We start from the raw sequence: 20,579 nt of genomic DNA, 5'->3' as shown, positions 1-20,579 counted from the left end.
TTCACTGATTTCTGAGTATTTTATGAACACTGATCAGTTGATGGCAAAATTCAAAAAGATGGTTATTTGGTGCAACCTTCACACCCGTGGCCATACTGAGAGAATATGATCCAGTTTTCTGAAGAGACTAAAGGTTTGTTTTCTTTTCAATGTTTGCTTTGTTTGCCTAAAATGAACCACATCATAGACTTCAATATCTCTTTGAAAAATAACTTTGTAACTTTTAAACAAGTATTAAAATGAGTTCAATGTAGTTGTAGGAGTGTTAAATAAAAAAAAAATAAAGATGATTATCTTCATTCAGTTGTTCCATTTCTATAGGTTTGGTAACATAAAGCTCTTAATTCCTAAGATAACACAATCTAATCAGTGTATTCCGTAGGTTGCATTAGTGGCATAAGGTATTGTAAGTATACAACAATGTGACAATAAAACAATGCATTTACTTTTTACTTTTGATACTTAAGTACTTTTAAAAACATGTACTTCTGTACTTTTACTTAAGTAAAAATCTGTCTTTACAACTTTCACTTGCAGTGGAGTAGTATTTGATCAGTGGTATCTGTACGTTCACTCAAGTAAGGAAGTTTCGTACTTTGTCGGCCTCTGTTTTGATGTGAGAGGACAACAGGGGTTGAACTTTTCACTGGAGAAAGCATTAATTTGATTTATGTGGGTTACTTGTGATTTATTGTGATGTTTTTATCAGCTGTTTGAACTCTCATTCTGACGGCACCCATTCACTGCAGAGGATCCACTGGTGAGCAAGTGATGTAATGCTACACTTCTCCAACTCTGTTCCCATGAAGAAACAAAAATGTCAAATTAGTGACATGCAAGACAATAGCAGATTAGATTGTTTGATCTTGAGAGAGTTTGATGAAAAGTTTGAGTAGAGATTTTTGACTTGCAGATTTTAGTATCTTGACAAATCTGAGCACAGTTTGCACTATTGTTGAGATGTGATATATTCAGGAGAAAAACAATGTAATAATGTAATCAAGAGTCTCAATTTGCTCTCTAATCTCATTGCTTTAGGAGAAACAATTAAGATGTTAAAGAAATCCCATTTGTGATTTCTCTCCTGTTCAACAGAAAAAATGCTCCTGTCTTTCTAAAAATATTAAACAAAAGAAATCACACAAATATGCAAAGAATCACGCATATTTCAAAAACCCGCTGAAAAAGGTGCTACAACACAAAAACTATTGTGCAAATATTAGACTTTAATGGACTAAGATAAAAACTACACAGTATACTGTAGTTTAACTCATAACACAAAAAATAATGCACTATACCCCATACATTTATTTTACTCAGCCTAATGTATGAATAAGGTTATTTTGTCTGATAGCTCCTCCCCCTCCACTATGTAATTAAAGCTAACATTTGAGTGACATTTTTTGGTAAATCGAGTGCATCATCTGTGCATTTGAAGCACACTTTTTCTTTTCAAATTTTCAGCGTTATTTATACTGCAAAACTGCATAGAATAGTAAATAAGTACGTAAAGTGACACACTCCTTTGGAACGGTAAAAATACAAGACATTTACAATGTGGAATGTGCAATAAAGAGCCAATAAAACAAAATATAAATCAAAATAAGGTAGAAGAGAAATTAATTATACATGTACCTAGAAAAAAATGAGTTGTGCAACACAAGAAAACGAGGTAACACTTTACAATAAGGTTTCATTTGTTAACTATAATGCATTAACTAACATTAACTAACAACATGCAATACAATGTTACAGTATTTATTCATCTTTGTTAAAATTAGTTAATAAAAATACAATGTCCATTGTTAGTCCATGTTAGCTCAGGTCAATTCAATAACATTAATAGATACAACTTTTGTTAATGTTAATTGTGTATTAGAAAATTGTATAAATGCTTAAATAAAAGTATTTTTCAGTGCTAACTAATGTAGTAAACTAAAATTAACAATTGGAACCTTATTATGAAGTGTTTGCACCCAAAACAGTGGAAAAACGAATCTTCCTTGGTTTGCTGTTTTCACTGACTACTGTGGATGATCTCTGTATTTCACATTGGCCATTTCTGCATGTGTTTTTAGGATGACCTAACAAGTTAAACTTGTTTAAAAAAAAAACATGCCATTGCATTCCTTAGCCATATATCCAGCGAGTCAACTTCACACGAAATCATTCAATGATAATATGTAAACAAAATTGATTTGAATTGTATATGAAGTTCATAGAGTTCATTTTAAAAGCTCAATTATTAGTTTATGTTAAAATTGTGTGCTCCAAATGGATGGAAATTTAATATGCAATTCAAAAACCTAAATCCTAAATATAGGTCTAAATATTTTTGGAGTGTAGAATTGAAACGTCTCTGGATCAGGAGCTCCGGGGGAAACGCTCTCTCTCAGTAGTAGCTGGTGACGGTGTTCACAGTGCTGTGGATGTTCTCCAGGTTCTGCTGTCTTTGTCTCTTCCTGGCCTGACTCTGAGCTGAGAGAGAGAGAGAGAGAGAGAGAGATGGTATGAAATACAGCAGGACAACATGCGTCTGTTTAATTGCAGAAGGTTATAAATGTACCTTGTCCTCTCTTGAGCGCGATCTTCATGACTATTGCAAACAGCATGAGGAGAGTAGCTGCTGCTCCGACACAAATCAGTAAAACCAGCAAATTATTAGCAGCTGAAAAGGAGAATGGAAACAAAATACTATCAACTGTATATACTATCTATCTATTTTATATAAAAAACTATCGTCGTTTATTATTATTATTATTTGATATCATGGTCAGAAATAATGAGCAGTACAATCACCTTCTACATCAATTGTTATAGTAGAGTTGTAGTTCCCACAACTACTATCAACCTTGCAGCTGATGACTGAGGTTTTTAGAATGTTCTTGATTTTAAATAATAATAATTTAATTTCTTTTTCCTGTAATTGATTGTCCTTTAGCCAGCTGATGGAGCCGTTGGGAACGTCATGAGTGCAGTTAACAGTCACGGTTGTACCCTCTGGAACTTTGGTGGAAGACGTGTATACGTTCACATTAAAATCTGGGAAGGAAGGTCAAAAGTCATCATACATTTCGTCTGTTTACAAATGATATCTAACAGCTGAAGTAATTTTCTTCTTGAGGGTTAATCTTTATTTCCAATAGCATTGATTTGATCAGTGTTTCAGTCAATAAAGCACAGTACTTGTACCTTTTATCGTGCAGTTTTGCAGGACATCTGGGGAAAAGGAGAATGGGAACAGATTTAATGCATTCTCAGAAACCGAATTATCTTTGTCATTATATATTTTGTATTTTTATATTTTCAGACATTTCTGATTAGTATGGAAGCTTGTTTCCACCACAGTATAAAAAAAAAAAAAAGAGAAAAAAAGTAATTGCAACTTTTTATCTCACAATTCAGACATTTTTACCTGCAATTGAGTTTATATCTCACAATTTTGAGGAAAAAAAAAAAAATAATTGCATGATATAAACTTGCAATTGTGAGATAAAAGTCCGAATTGTGCATTTAAAAAGTCAGTTACCTTTTTTTTTTTTTTTTTATTCCTTGGTGGGAAAAAACAGAGATGTGAGATTTAAAATCAGAATTTTAAGGAAAAAAGCCAGATTTGCTACATATAAGCTCAAAATTGAAAAAAAAAATAAAAAATCTGAATTTTGAATTCTGTTTTCATCTCAGAAGTGTGAGTAAAGAGTAATAATTTATTTTTGTACTTCATAGCATTCGTTGTTGATTACAAAAATTTTCTTTCTCCTAAGCTAGAATTTCTTCATTGATTTTTGTACATGCAAATATTAAATGAGCATTTCAATACAGTTTAAATTCAGAATCAAAAAACAAAGTGTAACTGACCGTTGGTGCAGTTAAGTGAATTGGATTGGCACAGTGGACACGCTTGAGATAGAACAAAGAAATATAATCAGGTTATTTACAAAAGTCGAATGTAAAATACATTGTGCAGGTTCTCTACCTAGACTCTACCTTGTGTTGTATTTCTACCTAGAGGTTGAGAACAGTTCAAACATTCAACCGGTTTACATGTTTCAGCATGTCCAATGCCTGCACCTACTGAGAGAGAAAAAGACAATAAGATATACTGGATAAAATATCAACCTCACAAAATGTTAAAAATTGGAAATCATGTTTTCTTTTATCATACGACAGTTGGTAAACATAGGGTTGAACTTCCACTTCTGACCTGTGGAACTGATCATTTATTTCCAGATGTTTCTTGATTATCTTTTCCTGCTTGTCTTTAACTAAAAAATGACAGTTTCTTACTGACAATATCCCGTGCCACTTTCATTTGTGATATTATCTACTAGTGGTTTCATATTTATTTAATAAAGTTCATGGTTCAAAACATGGTTAAAAAATATAAAGAATAACTTAAAATCATATAGCTTGAAATAAAATAAACATTAACTGAAATAAAATATTATCCAAATAATACACAACACTGAAGCTTATTTTATTACAGCTGTAGTTGCCAATTTTTAATGTAATAAATAACTAAAACTAAAATAAACAAAACAAAACAAAACAAAACAACAAAATCACTAAAACTGTCACTAAAATAAAACGACAATAAATAAATAAATAAATAACTTCACATAAACTTACAGAGATGAAGACAGACGATGATAAGCAGCGTTCTGCTAAACATTCTCGTGATCGTGCGTCCTGACACGAGAGGAAGATGAGTCAAAAATACAAAATAAAAACACATACATGGGAGTTTTATTTTACTCAACATCTGCTCTTAGTTTTTTCTCACCTAAATTATAACATATTTTCTCCATTATTAAGAAACTAATAACATACAGTACACACATACATACATCAATACATAAAAAAATTGCATATAATTTGCTTTAACAATTTAACAATTTGTCACTCAGGAATTGCTACTAAATTTAAAATGTGAAATTTTAGTATTATTAGTATTTAGTTTATAGTAGTATTTATTTAGTATATTAGTATGTAGTATTTTCCTGTAAAACATACTCAAACCATCTTTATTTACAATTTATTTACATTTCCTTAAACTTAATTTAAAACAAAGAATCATTTTTATTTTAACAATACAGGAATTTCTGAAGTTAAGAATGCTGTTCGTTTTTAATTTTGTTATAAACTGTATTGAAACAGAATCCTAAAGGACACTGACATTCTCTCTTACATAGAAAGATGACTAAAATGCACATCAAATATATTCAGAAAGTCTTTTACCTGCTATTTTAAGGCTGTATGTTTCAGATGTGATAGTGTCAGGAATGAGTGTCTCAGACAGGAGAGCTCTGTTCATAGACACATATTTACACACAGATATAACAGATAATCATGCAAATCACCTCAGGAACCTGTGGGCACAGGAATATATTTCTATACACAGCTGACTACTTTGCTTACAGTGATGCTCGGAGGATTCTAGCAAACGTGAAGACCTGTTGAATATATGACATTAATTGTTTTTTCTGTCTTTCATTTGACATGTGAATTTAGTTTGTTTCAATACCATTTGTAATAAAATTAAAGCTACAATATAATTTCTATATCTTTATTTACTCCAAGGAAAGTGTGTTATGTATTCTAGCATGTATTATATTATAATTAAAAAAGTTATGCTAGGCATTTGTATTCAGTATCAACATGCATATTTTCTTGAAATAATATACATACAACCTGTTGTATACTTAAACGTTTTTAACTTTTACAACTGTGTAAAGAAATAAATTTGAAAAAACCTGATACAAAGACTACCATCAGATGGCGTACATATACCATCAAATGCCCTATACACCACTAAAAACATTAAACACTGCCATGCTATGAACTCAAATAAATCATTTCTGTTTGTTTGTTTTTCTGTTTAACCTTTATGCATATGCTGTGTACAGCATGTAAATCAACCAGGCCAAAGAACACATTTTAATCTCTACAATATGTATTAATATGTCAAGGACAAAATGGCACCTCATAGAGGAAATGTGTGTAACCAAGTTTTAAACAAAATGCATGTAAATAAACACAGTATCATATTTCAGAAATGTCATACCATGTTCTGAGCAGCTAAAAAAAAAAAAAAAAAAAAAAAAAGCATTTAAAACATTTTTTTTTTTTAGCAAGTAAAAATATGCCAATATAAACAGCCTACATAAAAGTAAATAAATAAATACAAGTAAATAGTAAATCACATTTATTTTGACTTAGCAACGGGTCAGGTTAAGTCAAAGAACCTCAGCTAGCTTTCTGAAGCCAGCAGGGTGAAATATGCACTTTCTGTACAGATTTAATTTAATTTAATTTAATTTAATTTAATTTAATTTAATTTAATTTAATTTAATTTAATTTAATTTAATTTAATTTAATTTAATTTAATTTAATTTAATTTAATTTAATTTAATTTAATTTAATTTAATTTAATTTAATTTAATTTAATCTGAAATCTTGAAATCTAATTTTTTGTTCTGTGCAATATAAAAATCCTTTAAGTGGTCTGCGCATGCGCGGCAACTGATTCTCTGTTCACCTGTTTGATTTTGAAGCACGTCAAATGCACAAGAGCGCGTGTCACGCAGGTTAAACGCACGCTGTCTCTAGTGTTCTCGACTTCTGGTATTATGGTGGCGATTAGAGGTTTAAGCCAAAGCTTCTCTCGGCTGGCCAGAGGAGCATCTTTACAGATACAATTCAGCAAGAGTCGTATGTTCAAGATGCGCTCGAGCTCGTACCAGGTGAGCTGACAGGTGGATAAAAATATTTTATTTTATAGAATGATGAAAATCTGTATGAATATAAACGCATTTGGTTACATTTATCCTTAATCTAAAATAATAATAATAATAATAAAAAAATATTTTTCTCTATGTTTATTATATTTTTGTTATATTGTTTTTATTTTATTTTCATTTATTTATTGTCCATGTTTTATTATTTTAGCCTAAAATTTCTCAAATGGTTTTTGCTTTTTGTTTCTTATTAGTTGAGACTGTTGAGTTTTAACTGAGACTCTTAATTCACTGATACAATAAGAACATGCTGGGACGCTAAATTGATCTAGCTGTTACATAAGCTAAGCAAAATTTTTAAAGTTAAGATAAAGCTATAGTTTTCTGACAACTTCCCCTAATATGACAGTAATCATATGTAATTCATTATGTTTGCAGTTTATTATTATTTCCCACAGTAATCTCTCTGCTCTGATTCACTAACACAGTATGACAAATGCTGTGAAAAATGTTGCTTAATTTCTCTCCACATGAAAGGACATGTACATTTCATTGTGCAAGTTCCCAGGCCTGTTGTGCATGTTTCCATACTATACTTTAGTAACCAAGAAACTGGTTACTTTACTGACTGTTTAAGTACATTTGTGGCCCCTACCGGGTTGAGGTTATCCACCATGGTTGGTTATTTGATTCTCTCATTCGTCAGGTTTGAGTGTATAAGCGCAGGGGTAGGTGGGCCGTAGTATACGTCTCATACCACACAAAGGGTTGCTTAGTTGAAAAAGAGGTTTAGTCAGAGTAACCGCAGTTCCTCTTGCGGCGTGTTGCTATGGTAAGACTTCCCTTTGAAACAGGAAGTGACAGAGCTGTAAGAAAGACGGCTGGAAGGCAGCATAGCTGTAGAGGCAAACAGTTTGGAGCGACGTCCTCGGTGTGGGCACGGTCGACCCTACCCTGATGTGGCCATGTCCAAGAAAATGAACACACTGGCAGTGCCAGCGGGTCAGATGGTAAGTCTGGTTCAGGCCTGCTGGTGTTTTTTCTCCAGCTCAGAGATGCAGCTTCCCTGATTGATTCAGTTTGTTGGGTGTGTGGCTGTGTGCATATGTTCAGAGTTGTTTCATTGTAGGTTTATGATCATGTGTTTAATCTTCCATTTCAGCAATCCAAACAAGATTTGATGAATATTTACAATCCAGAAGGTGATGAATTTTGGTTTGTGGTGTTTAGTTGAGCATTGCAACTTTCCGATTGTGGCACAGGGAGATAAGTGAGTGGTTTGCTTTGAGGAGTCGCGAATGTGTTGCTGCTGTTTCATTACAGGTGTTTTCTTCTGGTTGGCTTGTTTGACTAGTCTTGGCCTGTTTTTCCATCCACAATCAGTCAGAGGGGACTTTGCATTTACAAATTGGTCTGTGTGTGTTTGATTTGAGGACAAAATCATCCCCAGAAATTCAGCGGAATCTGACAAAGCAGCTTTGGAGAAGTCTAGGGATGTCTTCAGAGGCAAAAATTATTTGTAATTGGAACTAAGTCACTGGTTCAATTCCAGGGAATCTGTGAACCGATAAGATGCATAGCTTGATTGCAATGTAAACTGCTTAGGACAAGTGTCTGCCTAATGCGTACAAGTAAATATAATGCTAAAAATTCAGCAATGTTTACTTTTAGGTAAAAGGAATGGTTCATCCAAACATTAAAATATGCTGATGATAATGTACTCATCCTCGGGCCATCTAAGATGTAGATGAGTTTGTTTCTTCATGGGAACAGATCTGGAGAAATTTAGCATTACGTCACTTGCTCACCTCCTCTGCAGTGAATGGGTGCCGTCAGAATGAGAGTCCAAACAGTTGATTAAAAACATCACAGTAATCCATACCACTCCGGTTTATCAATTATTGTGTTATAAAGCAAAAAGCTGTGTGTTTGTAAGAAACAAATCCATCATTAAGGTGTTTATAACTTTTTTTAAATGTTTTTAACCAGTCCATAATCCAAAATAACACTTTCTCGTCAAAAAATCGTGTCTTCTAAAATTTTAATTTCTGAGTGAACTATTCCTTTAAGTCTGTAAAGGTAATAATTAGCTTTATGTAAAATTTATATAATATAGTGTATTATAAAATTCTCCCTAGAAGTGCGGTGAGTCTTAATGCGAATGAAGCGAATGCATGATGACCCGCTGAGAAAATAAGCATTTCGCAATCAGGTTACCACATTGTTTCCATGGCAATGGAACTTTCTATCACACAGACATTTGTTTGCCCAGTGGGTCAGCTGAAAGCCAACCTCACTAATGTGACATGCTGTTTGATGAATCGTGTTATGTCTCCTAATGAACTTTTTCTAACATCAAACACACCCATTTCCTGTGTGAGTGTACAGCTCAGAAAAAAAACAAAAACGTGCAGCTGTTAAAATGTGATTTCCTGTGATGCATTAATTCATGACTATGATACAGGCCTCCATTGATTTCATGGTAGACTGATTGTGTTTGTTTGCTCTTGCAGACCCAGGCGGTTTCTGATGGAGGTGAGTGTTATTTCTTTACACTAAACCTACTGTTCTTGTCAGTCTTGTGATCGGATCACAAGTGGGCCACCCAGTGCATCATGTCAATCACTTAAACCACTTTTTATGCATGTCTTACTCGTCTCTAACTGTCATTTCCATACAGAGCTCAACTTCAAGTTATCCAGTCGTGGCAGCAGCTCCAGCCTATCAGAGAGCTCGAGCAAGTCAGGTGGTTCTCAAGGTGCGGATGGTCCAGCCAGTCGGGTGGTCACCTGGGCGGTGTGTTTCGAGCGCCTGCTTGAAGACCATGTCGGTCTGCGATACTTCACCGTAAGTTTTAATGCACATTATTATGAAGCAAATGTAAGAATAACTTTGATATTCTTAGTAATATTTCAAGATGAATACTTAGGCCTACCGGAATGAAGCAGCTTAACTTTACTTGATTATCCAAACATAATTTTTTTTTTTTTTTTGGAAAAATGATTGAATATCAAATATGATAATCAGGCTTTTGAGGAACATTTATTTGTTCATCTCTCAATCATCATTATATGACATCACATTATGTTTTGATCATCAAACTAAACATTTAAATATCATCTTACTAAGACCTATTATTGAAGATATAGTGTGACCACTGATATTTATATCATTTTATGTAAGTATATTTTATACTGTTGTAAAGATCTCATTGATTTACATTACAAGCTATCAGAATTTCATCTTACTTTTTGATCATATAAATATCAGCATCTGCTCCAAATTGCGTATTTTTGCTCAGTTTGGGCCTCTGAATAAAACAGCTGTTTTTTCTTTGAGTGTGAGCATTTAGAGATACCACACCATATACAAGATTTATATAATTGTTAGGGATTGTGAGTTAAACAAACCTCTTCTTTGTGCAAATGTAATGAATGCTATAACTTTTCAAGAGATATGGCTTTCGCTTCTGATATAAAATTAAACAATTTTTTATTGTTTCATGTTGTTGGCAGTAGCATTAGATATTAGCATAATAAAATATGACACCTTTTCTTCTCTTCTCTTCACATCCAAGCAGTTGATCAGGATTTCAGGTTATTAAAACTAGTTTTATGTGTCAGTATGTAGCAAGTTGATGCACAAATGTTACTGGTTATGTAACATTAATTCGTAAAAACACACAATTTACACCTAGAGCTTTGTGAATTAAATGTGAATCATTGAAGTGTTTTGTTTTTTTCTCTTTCTTTCGGTCTGACTCTAAACACGTCTCACAGGAGTTTCTCAAATCAGAGGTGAGTGCTGAGAATATCCTGTTCTACCAAGCCTGTGAAAAGTTCAAGAAAATCCCACCCACTAAACTGGAAGAGGTATGCAAAATACTTTCTTTTTTTTTTTTTTTTTTTTTTTTACTTTCAAGATGAAAATGTTTAATGTAAATGAAAATAAAATTTTTAAATTTAATTTTAAAAAGAAGAAAATCTTATTTAAATGAGAATTTTGGATTTCTAAAGATACATTATAACTTAATAATAATAATATATACAAATTTCCTGCTAATTTTAAGTAAAACTGAATGTACAGAAACTGGATGGGTTAAATTGATGTTTAATATGTGAATATGCAGTCATGAAAAATTCATGTCATCTTAATTGCATTTTAGCGTCTTATGCAGACACTTCACTTTTATTTTAAAGGTGCCATAGAATGGAAAACTGTATTTACCTTGGCATAGTTAAATAATAACAGTTCTGTACATGGAAATGACATACCGTGAGCATCAAACACCATAGTTTCCGCCTCCTTATGTAAATCTCGTGAATGCAAAAGACCACTGAAAAATAGGCGAATCAGAACATAACACCGACTGTGATGTTACAGTCGGGATCACTAATAGTTACGCCCCCAACATTTGCATATATATATTACCCACCCATGTTCTATGCCAGCCGAAGGCACGGAAAGTTCACTGACAAACTACGCAATTCGCGCTCAGAGTCGCAGATGAATCGCCTGCGATATTGAACGTGATATTGCGTAGTTTGTCAGTGAACTACGGCTCTGTGTATTAAATGCTGCTCCATTTGAAAACAGGTGATGGAGATTTAGCGCTAATCACGGAACCGGCTTTACTGACTAGATGCACATGACTATCGCATGCAAAATATCATGCAGCCCTACTAGAAATGTTATTTTTGCACATTGATTTGTCTTTGAGTGTTTGTCATTTGCATCTGCGCTTTTTCTTCTCTGTATGATCTGAATCTTTAGTCATACCTAGAAATCAAAGGCAATTATCTCCCTAAAACTCTCAAATGTCCCCCATCAGCTGAAGAAAGAGGCACGTTCCATCTACGACAACTTTCTTTCTGAAAGCTCTCTGCATGCGGTTAATATCGACGATACAGCCCAGATGGAACAGACTGCATTAGAGACGCCTACAACCGACATGTTCGATAAAGCACAGGCACAGGTATGAGATATGGGTGGGTGGTATGATAAAAATCACATGCCAATACTGACATATAAAATTACTCATTGTGATATACATGTCATTAAATATCATAAATATTGTTTTTGCTGAATATTTAATGAGCAAAAGTGATTGCGTATGTAGAAACTATGCTGTAAAGCATCTTTTGGATAATATGATAAATACTTTACAAATAACCCCCCCCCCCTTCGTTCTTTTCCCCTGCTGTAGATCTTTAAGCTGATGAAAATGGACAGCTACACGAGGTTTGTCCGCTCTCAGCTGTACCAGAACTGCATGCTGTCTTGTGTGGAGGGTCGTCCTCTTCCCAGCATTGGAACCCCGGAGCCCAAAAGCAAAATGTCCAAAAAGAGTGCAACGCCACCTAGTAACAGAAAGGTAACGCTTTTAAAATCTATTGAAGGCATGGAGTTATTTGAGAGAGTACTTTGGAATCAGTAAAATATTTTAAAAGTTTTAAAAGTCATTCCTGTGACACAAACCATAGTCCTAACCGTAGTAATATCAAGTCAGACTGTTGACTAACGGCAGAAGGTTTGCCCCTTATTCTGACCAAGATCTGACAGGATGTAAACACGTGAAGTGACCATAAAAATTTAAACAAGGTCGCAGTTATACATTAGTTCAGTCTGTCCAAATGTAATAACTGATTATCTCAGACATACTGTAATTCTGAAAAATATACAGTTCAGCTTTTAAAATGGATTTCTACACTACCGTTCAAAAGTTTGGGGTCGGCACCTTATTTTTTTTTCACCCAGTGATTTGAAAAAAGTCTCTTCTCTTTGGTTCAGCAAGACTGCATTTATTTGATCAAAAATACAGTAAAAACAGTAATATTGTGAAATATTTTTACAATTTAAAGTAACCGTTTTCTATGTGGATATATTGTAAAATGTAATTACTATTTTTTTTTTTTTTTTTAAAGCTGAATTTTCAGCATCATTACGCCGGTCTTCAGTGTCACATGATCCATCAGAAATCAGTCTAATATGCTGATTTGCTGCTCAAGTAGTGTTTCTTATCAATATTGAAAACAGCTTAATATTTTTATCTAGATTTAGACTGTACTGTATAGAAAGTTTTTGCATGCTGATCTTGAATCGGGGCTGACAGTCTTTTTTTTTTTTTTTTTTTTGTCACCTTTGAATAACTAGTGAGTAGTTTTGCTCCACTGGTTTGTTGCTTCATAATGTCTAAATTGCAAAATATCTGTAGTGCTTTTTCAATATGCCTTCAGTTTAGTTTAGTGTGCAGTAGAGTGAGAAAGTGTTGTCAGCTCCACCGTGGGAATATGATGCTGTGTCAGTGAACTACTAGTCTGTAAACCACAGTGAAAAAAGTTCTGATACGTGTATAACTCTGTGTTTTTGGAATAGAGTGTTGAGTTGAAAGTGCCCTCATCCGACAGCAAGACCAACAGGAAGAAGAGGTTAGAGAAGAGAGGCTCATGGGGAGGTACCATCTGACTCAGCGCTTCTCTATCTGTGTGAGGCATCTTTGTGGACGTGTCTGCAGTGCATGCCACCGTCTCACAAAGAGTCGCTCTCATGAACATGCATATTTCATGTGATTAAGGGTTTGAAGATGCCCATAGTTAAAGGCTCATGCAATGCATTGTCATAATTTATATACAAATGGTCATTTTCTACTCTGATTTTAGCTTCTGATTTGAACACTTCATTTGAAAGGGCATGTCTGCTGTGAGACTTCAATGGAAACGCCCACTGCTGTGATTGAGCATAACTATACATGTGGAAGTCTCACCGAAACGTTTACTGTAACAGCCGCCTACTGTAACAGTTTTGATCATAGCATTGTATTTTGATCTACTCGTGTTGCATCAAAGGTTGCAGCACTGCATTGTAGCCGAACACAGTCATGTCTACTCAGCACACGATGATCTTCTTATAATTACTGCACAAACACTTTAATCAAAACTAACATAGTGAAAACACGATGTAAATAAGAGCAGAGTGTAAATTGTAGCATTGATTATAACAGGAGTCTTGGCAAATATTCAGAAATCAGATCACTGATAGACTCGCGCAGCTCCAGAAATTATAAAGAGGAGAAATCGCTTTCTGTATATAAAAATAATCAAAATATATAGATAACAGATGGTTTCCACACTACTAACAGGAACAGTGTGAAGTTAATTTAGTCACTGGCTTGATTCACTAATGTGTAAATGGCAAAATGTCCGTAAAATTATACATATTACACCAATCACAGCTCTTGATGCTTGTGAAATATAGTTTTAGATTTTTATATTGTTTCTCGAGTTTAATTTATAATGTTAGCAAAGGTTTTTGCACGAAAAACCTTCGTTATTCGTCATGATTTCACAAGGGTAGAAAATCATAATTCATGTTTTAAACAAGGGTGTTTTGAGTTCTGAAACTTTCTGCACACTTTTAAAGATAAAGGTTCTTTATTGGCATCAATGGTTCCATGTAGAACTTTGAACATCCATGGAACCTTTCAAATTCAGAAAATGTTCTTTTGTAGTGGAAAAAGGTTTTAGATTTTAAAATTTTCTTTAAAATGGCTAATTTAAGAACTGTTCACTGAAAGGTTCTTTAGGGAACCAAAAATAGTTCTTTTATGTCATCACTGCAAAAACACCCTTTTTGAGCCTTTATTGTTAAGAGTATATGTTTTCATTGCAGAGTAACATTGTTTAAATATCAAGAACCTTTTGATTCTCCATTTCATGAGCCCTTTAATGTCTCTTTGTTTGCATGGTTTTCTTTTATGTTTTGAGCTGTTGCACATGAACTGTTCGTAATTATGCTAACAGTATTTATGTTTCTCAGCTGACCAGTCGTATCATCATGTAGTGGTGTCTCGTAAAGAGTCTCAGATCTCAGTGAAGTCTAACAGCAGTCTGGAGTTGGTCTCTGGATTTGGGCGAGCTGAGGTATTTACATCAATCCAAATATTCCCTAAATGCGCTTTTAAAAAAAAAAAAAAAAAAAAACTAATAGCCATCACAGCCTGCTTGCTTTTGCTAGCTGCCCTTGTGGGAAAAAGTACACTTTAGCATACAAGAGTATTTAGTATGGAAATATTTTGCATTCAATTAACACTTAAATATTGGCTAAATTGATCTCTGATCTCTTCTGGAAGCTGCTTCCAACTGGCATAATAGCTAAGAGTGGAGTCAATTTGTTTTTGTGGACATAAGCTTGCGAACAAGATAATAGACATGAACTAAAAGTTTCAAAACTGTAGTTTGATTTCATTTCAGCAGTTGCAGGAAAATTTTAGATTGAAAAATGGAAAGCATTAAGTTTGTAATAGTTTTTCGTTCTTAATCTCTGTCAGAACGGACGCTGTAGTGTGCCTATCTCTGATCCAGAAGCCTTGAGTTCTGGTTCTCCTACAGCAGATAAGTACTGCTGCGTCTTCCTGCCGGACGGGACCGCCAGCCTGGCCCCTGCCAGACCCAGCATGAGCCTCAGAGACATGCTGAGCAGCCTGTGTGAGAAGAGAGGCTTTCCTCTGAAAGATGTCATCATCTACCAAAATGGCAAAGATAAGGTCAGTACAGCAACCGATCTGCCTTCAGTCATTTATCTAACCAGTGACTTCAGCATTATGACTCTACAAGATCTTTAACAATGGCAAGCATTGTCAGGTTGCATTTTATTTATATAGCGATTTATATTATACAGATTGTTTTAAAGCAGCTGCCCAGTAAAAGTTCTTCAGTTATGAAATTAATACAATTTCAGCTTTAAATCGGCTACGAAAAGCCAATAGTGTCATTATTCAGCTCAAGTCAGTTCGGTGTTTTAGTTTGTTCAATAATAGTGCAAAATATTTGTCTATTGTATACTCTATATATATATTTATATTTATATTATTATTTTTTATTTATTTTTTTTTTTAAAGCTGTAAATGTAGTTTTTGCAAGATTATTTTCTGCACTCTCTCTAACAATGAGAATTCGATTTGAAGTGGCATTAAAACATCCAGTTTATGACTTTATGTAAATGAACCCTGCTGTGATTGGCTAACTGCTTTGCATGTGAAATGAGCTGCAACTAAGTATTTCTAAATATTTATAGATGGGTTATTTTAGTACCATTGAGATACTATTACTGGTTTATTAATATTTCAAATTAGTTTTTATTTTTATATTCTGTTTTTAATTTAAAGTTTTAGTAATTATTTTATGTATGTACACTGCCGCTCAAAAGTTTGGGATCAGTAAGAGTTTTAATGTTTTTTTTAAAGGGAGTCTCTTCTGCTCATCAAGGCTGTATTTATTCAATCAAAAATACAGAAAAAAAACCCAGTAATATTATGACATCTTATTGCAATTTCTAATATTGGTTTCCTATTTTAATATACTTTTAAAATAGAATTTATTTCTGTGACGCAGCGCTGAATTTCCAGCATCATTACTCCAGTCTTCAGTGTCACATGATCCTTCAGAAATCATTCTAATATGCTGATTTATTATGAGTGTTGAAACTGTTGTGCTGCTTCATATGGTTTTTTGGAACATGTGCTACTTTTTTTCTTTGAATGCAAAGTTAAAAAGAGCAGCATTTGTTCAAAATAGAAATCTTTTCTGACAATATACGTCTTTACTATGACTTTTTATTAATGTAACGCATCCCTCCTGAAGAAAAGTATACAATATCACAGGTCCCCAAAAAAATATGAAGCAGCACAACGGTTTCCAACATTGATTATAAATCAGCATATTAGAATGATTTCTGAAGGATCATGTGACACTGAAGACTGGAATAATGATGCTGAAAATGCAGCTTTGATCACAGAAATAAATTATATTTTAAAGTATATTAAAATAGAAAACTGTTATTTTAAATTGCAAAAATATTTTTGATTAAATAGATACAGCCTTGATTAGCAGAAGAAACTTCTTAAAAAAAAAAATAAACTTTTGAGCGGCATTTATTTATTTGGCGAATGGGCATAGCTGAAACACTGTTAAAATGTTTTCTCATGTAAAGGTACACCTTTTTTTTGGGCTGAATTGGAAAATTAACAAGTTTAATTATTATATTCTGTTACATATTACATATATTTGTCTTTTGAGCTTTTTAATGAACCAGTTTTAAGAGTATATTACTGGTCTAAGTTTTTTTTTTTTTTTTAACCATCATATTTGTGAGGATAATGAACGTGTTTGCTTCTCGACAGCCTCTTTCTCTGGATCAGGACAGCTCTGTGTTTGGAGATCAACAGCTCACTTTGGAGCTTAAAGTTACATTTACGTGAGTCACACATGCTATACGCACACAGACCATAGATAATCTCATAAACACAGCAGTTTAAAAAAAAAAAAAACCTTAAATCACTAAAGTAGTACCTCCATTAACATTTTAAGGATACCCCAATATCTTATCTAGGCTAATAAATTGGCTAATATTTCGCTGTTTTGATTATAATAGCATTAGCTAATAACAATACTCAAAATAAATGTCTAAAGAAACAGTCCTTATTTCTAGCAACTTTTTTTGCCAAAAAAAAATTATATATATATATATATATATATATATATATATATATATATATATATATATATATATATATATATATATATATATATATATATATATATATATATATATATATATATATATATATTATTATTATTATTTTTTTTTTAATGGTTCTAGTTTTAGTTACCTGCAACATCCCTGGTGCTCAGATGTGTTGACAGGTTTGTTTGTGTGCAGGCTGGACATTACGTTTGCAGGAAGAATGATAGGAATCATCGCAAAGTCAAGCAAGAATTTGGGCGATGCACTTTCCACTGTCCTACAGAAATACCAACTGCAACCTCAGGATGTGCAGGTTACTCTGGTGTGTAAACGCTTTATCCCACATGTCAAAAACTGATGTGAGATGGTGAACAATGGAAATTTTTACCTAGTATATGAAATGAAACTTCTTTTTCCCACCTCATTTCAGAGTGGCTCAAGTGAACCTCTAAACATGAGCACAAACGTGTTTCGTCTTGCCAGCAAAACAGTGCGTTTGGACAAAGTTAAAGGTGCGTTATTTCATTTTAAATTGATATTGTTTTGGAGAGAAATTCAAAATTAGGCACAATTAATATAATTGTACTTAAATAGAAATAAACTTATTTTTAAAAATAATTGAATAATCTTATTTAAGATGTTTTAACTCATTTTATTTAAATAATTTTATAATTACACTTATCTATCATTTTAGTTTATGTATATTTGTGTATGTGCATTACCAGGCAAAAGTTTGTTTTATTATCTTGAATATCTCTTGATCTGCTCAAATGGTTCAAAATAAATTTATTTTGTAGACTGACATAAATTGTGCCTAATTTTGAAAATCTCTAAAAAACTAAAATTAAAGTGAAAAAAAATAAAGTAGATAATTTGGACCAGATTGTGAAGGAAAAACAAACTGTTAAATACATAAAGTTAAGGCCTTTATTTTTGACATTTTAAAGTCAGTCAAGCTGACACAATGAACTGTTTCTTTTCTTTTCCACTTCTAGTATCTTCCTGCAGGATTTAAATCAATGTCTCTGAGTTTAGTTATGCAAACCACTCGTGATATTCTCTCTTTCTGTCTCTCTCATGTCAGTTTGCGTTAGGCTTATTGTACTTTCCCGTCACAGTATTTTTGCCCCACACAAATGCAACCTCCACCTCAGGGGTCATCGCAGGCTTTAAAGCAGCGTTGTAAAGCTCATTTTCTCGCTGTAGCTCTTCAGATGAAGCAGAGAGGGCTGGAGGGACCACCACATTACACCAGACCTTAAAAATAGGATTATGGGGGAGGTGTTAACTGACATGAGATCCAGCATCTTTCTTTCCAGTGATCTCATTTCCTCACTCATCAGACTGTTTAATGATGTGTATCTCTGCGTTTTAGTTGGTTTGGAGACTCAAGCCGCTTCAACACCCAAAGCAAATTCCAGACTCAGAAAAAACCAGGACATGGACGGTAATGCAGAAGTCTTACATTATGGTGTATATCAACATGCTAGTTTTGCAAGCTTCAATTGAATGTCAAAGCCAGGAAATGCACATTGTGTGATCTCCTGTGCAAACTACCCTGTGTTTTCGAAAAGAAAATATACAGACTGTGCATTTACATGCAACAAGAGCACACTGCATAGGATACTGTATCCCACAATGCAGTGCTCCCAATTTGTCCATCCATTGTGTAATCATTTGTATTTATTTTTTTACATTTTGTTTCTTATTATATTGTTATATTATAAATGTATTTTATTACATTAATTTTTGTACTTTTTTAAAAAACATTTTTTAAATGATTTAATTAGTTTTATTTATTGTAACACATTAGGTATATTCCATACTAGCCAGTGTACTACAAGTATGCATAGCTTGTATTCTATTATGAATATGACACATCCAATCTGTCGGACTGTTGTCTTTCAGGTCTTGTTGAGCTGCTGTCCCGCGCTCAGTGCAGTCGTGTGGATGACCAGCGTGGTTTACTCACCAAAGAGCAGCTGAAATTACCGCAGTTCCTGCAGCTGCCAGCAGGGAACAAAGAGCAGACTTCCTGTGACCAGACACAGGAAGAGGGTTGTGCCCTTTGACCTGAGAACCATTCAAGCAACTTAAGACTCAAAGCTGTATGGCAGACTGAAGGAGAGAAACTCTGATAAGGTTATGCAAGGTTATGTGTGTGTGTGTGTGTGTGTGTGTGAGAGAGAGAGTGTGAGTTGAGGTTTCTTAACCTTGAGAGTGATTGAATAAGGTGTATATTTTGTATATTACAGACACTGCCACGTAGAGCTCTTAGAAACGCTGCATGTCAAATAAATTAATTATTGAAAAATTATGGGATGTTGCCTCAAAAAAAAAAAAAAAAAAGAAATCCAACTACATTTGCCTGCTAAAACAATTTATTTATTTTCATATCAGATTGTATTGTGTGCTCTTATTTATCAGAACATATTTGGTATGGGAACACATTAGTATGACTTTATATTGAGTGTTTTTTGTTCACAGTGAGTTTTAGTGTCTGATTAAAAAAGGTTTTGTGTGAGCTGTTGTGGGAAACTGCACTGTTGCGTGTGATTTTAGGCACTTTGTTTCATGTGGTGACACAATCTGATATGAAATGAGACAAGCACGGTCATATTTAGTTTTTAAATAGTAATATATTTTTAAATTTCCTAAATGAAATGTCATTTCCAATCCATGTCATTCCAAAACTGTATGACTTTTTTTTTTTTTTTTTTTTTTCAGATCATTCATTTAAATTGTTTATGTATTATTTGGCTAGTGCTGCTCTTCTCTGTAAAATGAAAGCATATATTGGACATCATTTAGTTTAAATTTAAACTAATTTTTAAATTTTTTTAAAAAATCACAGTTCTACAAGACAATTCTAAATTTACATCTTGCTGTTCTGATTTTATATAACACATTTGCCTGATTAAAAATAAAGGTAATTGTGACTCTCGCAATTGCGAGTTTACATTTCACAGTTTGGACTTCTTGATTACGAGTTTATATCTTGCAAATCTGACTTTATATCTCGCAGTTGTGAGAAAAGTAAATTGTAAGAGTCCAGTTACCTAAAACAGGAGTAAACAAGTTCCATGCGATATTCCAGGTTTTCTCAAGTCATGAATGCTTTCATGGTATACTGTATGAGCATAGAGCAGTGTGAAACTTCAGAATGTCTCCTTTCCTCGTACAAAAAGTTATACAGGTTTAGAATAGCGTGAGTAAAAGATCATTACATTTCCTTTAAATGCGTTTCTACTTTGATATTGAGTCATGTACTGTCATTTCAACTAGAGCAATGAATGCACAGTATCAGTCTTTTTTGCTGTT

General features: G+C 33.4%; 2 protein-coding genes across 3 annotated transcripts; one reads left to right on the top strand and one right to left on the bottom strand.

Moving 5' to 3' along the window:
* Window positions 1-1,206: 1,206 nt before the first annotated feature.
* Window positions 1,207-7,492, bottom strand: LOC131553792 (uncharacterized). 2 transcript variants are annotated; one of them, XM_058798683.1, is made up of 9 exons: window positions 7,393-7,492; window positions 5,239-5,306; window positions 4,630-4,689; window positions 3,988-4,071; window positions 3,859-3,900; window positions 3,193-3,219; window positions 2,800-3,042; window positions 2,567-2,668; window positions 1,207-2,478 (listed from the first exon to the last, which is right to left on the bottom strand). In XM_058798683.1, the coding sequence occupies exons 1-9, from the start codon at window positions 7,434-7,436 to the stop codon at window positions 2,393-2,395; spliced, it is 756 nt and encodes a 251-aa protein (XP_058654666.1). In that variant the 5' UTR covers window positions 7,437-7,492; the 3' UTR covers window positions 1,207-2,392. The 2 variants fall into 2 exon arrangements, with proteins under 2 accessions (XP_058654666.1, XP_058654667.1); XM_058798684.1 differs by lacking the exon at window positions 7,393-7,492 and having other exon boundaries at window positions 3,988-4,074; window positions 5,239-5,323.
* rgs14a (regulator of G protein signaling 14a) lies at window positions 6,533-19,611 on the top strand. Its single transcript, XM_058798682.1, has 14 exons — window positions 6,533-6,743; window positions 9,251-9,272; window positions 9,418-9,584; window positions 10,517-10,609; window positions 11,569-11,712; window positions 11,944-12,111; window positions 13,113-13,191; window positions 14,553-14,656; window positions 15,064-15,279; window positions 16,915-16,988; window positions 17,454-17,580; window positions 17,689-17,770; window positions 18,634-18,705; window positions 19,167-19,611. Exons 1-14 carry the CDS (start codon window positions 6,630-6,632, stop codon window positions 19,328-19,330), a joined length of 1,626 nt encoding a protein of 541 aa, XP_058654665.1. The 5' UTR covers window positions 6,533-6,629; the 3' UTR covers window positions 19,331-19,611.
* Window positions 19,612-20,579: the final 968 nt, after the last annotated feature.

Source organism: Onychostoma macrolepis, chromosome 14 (genome assembly GCF_012432095.1).
Source record: "Onychostoma macrolepis isolate SWU-2019 chromosome 14, ASM1243209v1, whole genome shotgun sequence".
Classification (NCBI taxonomy): domain Eukaryota; kingdom Metazoa; phylum Chordata; class Actinopteri; order Cypriniformes; family Cyprinidae; genus Onychostoma; species Onychostoma macrolepis.
This window is presented reverse-complemented; position numbering and strand designations above follow the sequence as displayed.

What these genes read in the sequence shown, in the direction of transcription:
- LOC131553792 (XM_058798683.1), bottom strand. Translation starts at nt 7,436, where the DNA reads ATGAGAGAATCAAATAACCAACCATGGTGGATAACCTCAACCCG. An exon ending in CATCGTCTGTCTTCATCTCT is followed by an intron (nt 4,072 to 4,629) that starts GTAAGTTTATGT and finishes CTCTCTCAGTAG; the next exon opens with GTGCAGGCATTGGACATGCT. An exon ending in TTCACTTAACTGCACCAACG is followed by an intron (nt 3,220 to 3,858) that starts GTCAGTTACACT and finishes CCTTTTCCCCAG; the next exon opens with ATGTCCTGCAAAACTGCACG.
- rgs14a (XM_058798682.1), top strand. Translation starts at nt 6,630, where the DNA reads ATGGTGGCGATTAGAGGTTTAAGCCAAAGCTTCTCTCGGCTGGCCAGA. An exon ending in CTGGATTTGGGCGAGCTGAG is followed by an intron (nt 14,657 to 15,063) that starts GTATTTACATCA and finishes AATCTCTGTCAG; the next exon opens with AACGGACGCTGTAGTGTGCC. An exon ending in AAAAAACCAGGACATGGACG is followed by an intron (nt 18,706 to 19,166) that starts GTAATGCAGAAG and finishes GTTGTCTTTCAG; the next exon opens with GTCTTGTTGAGCTGCTGTCC.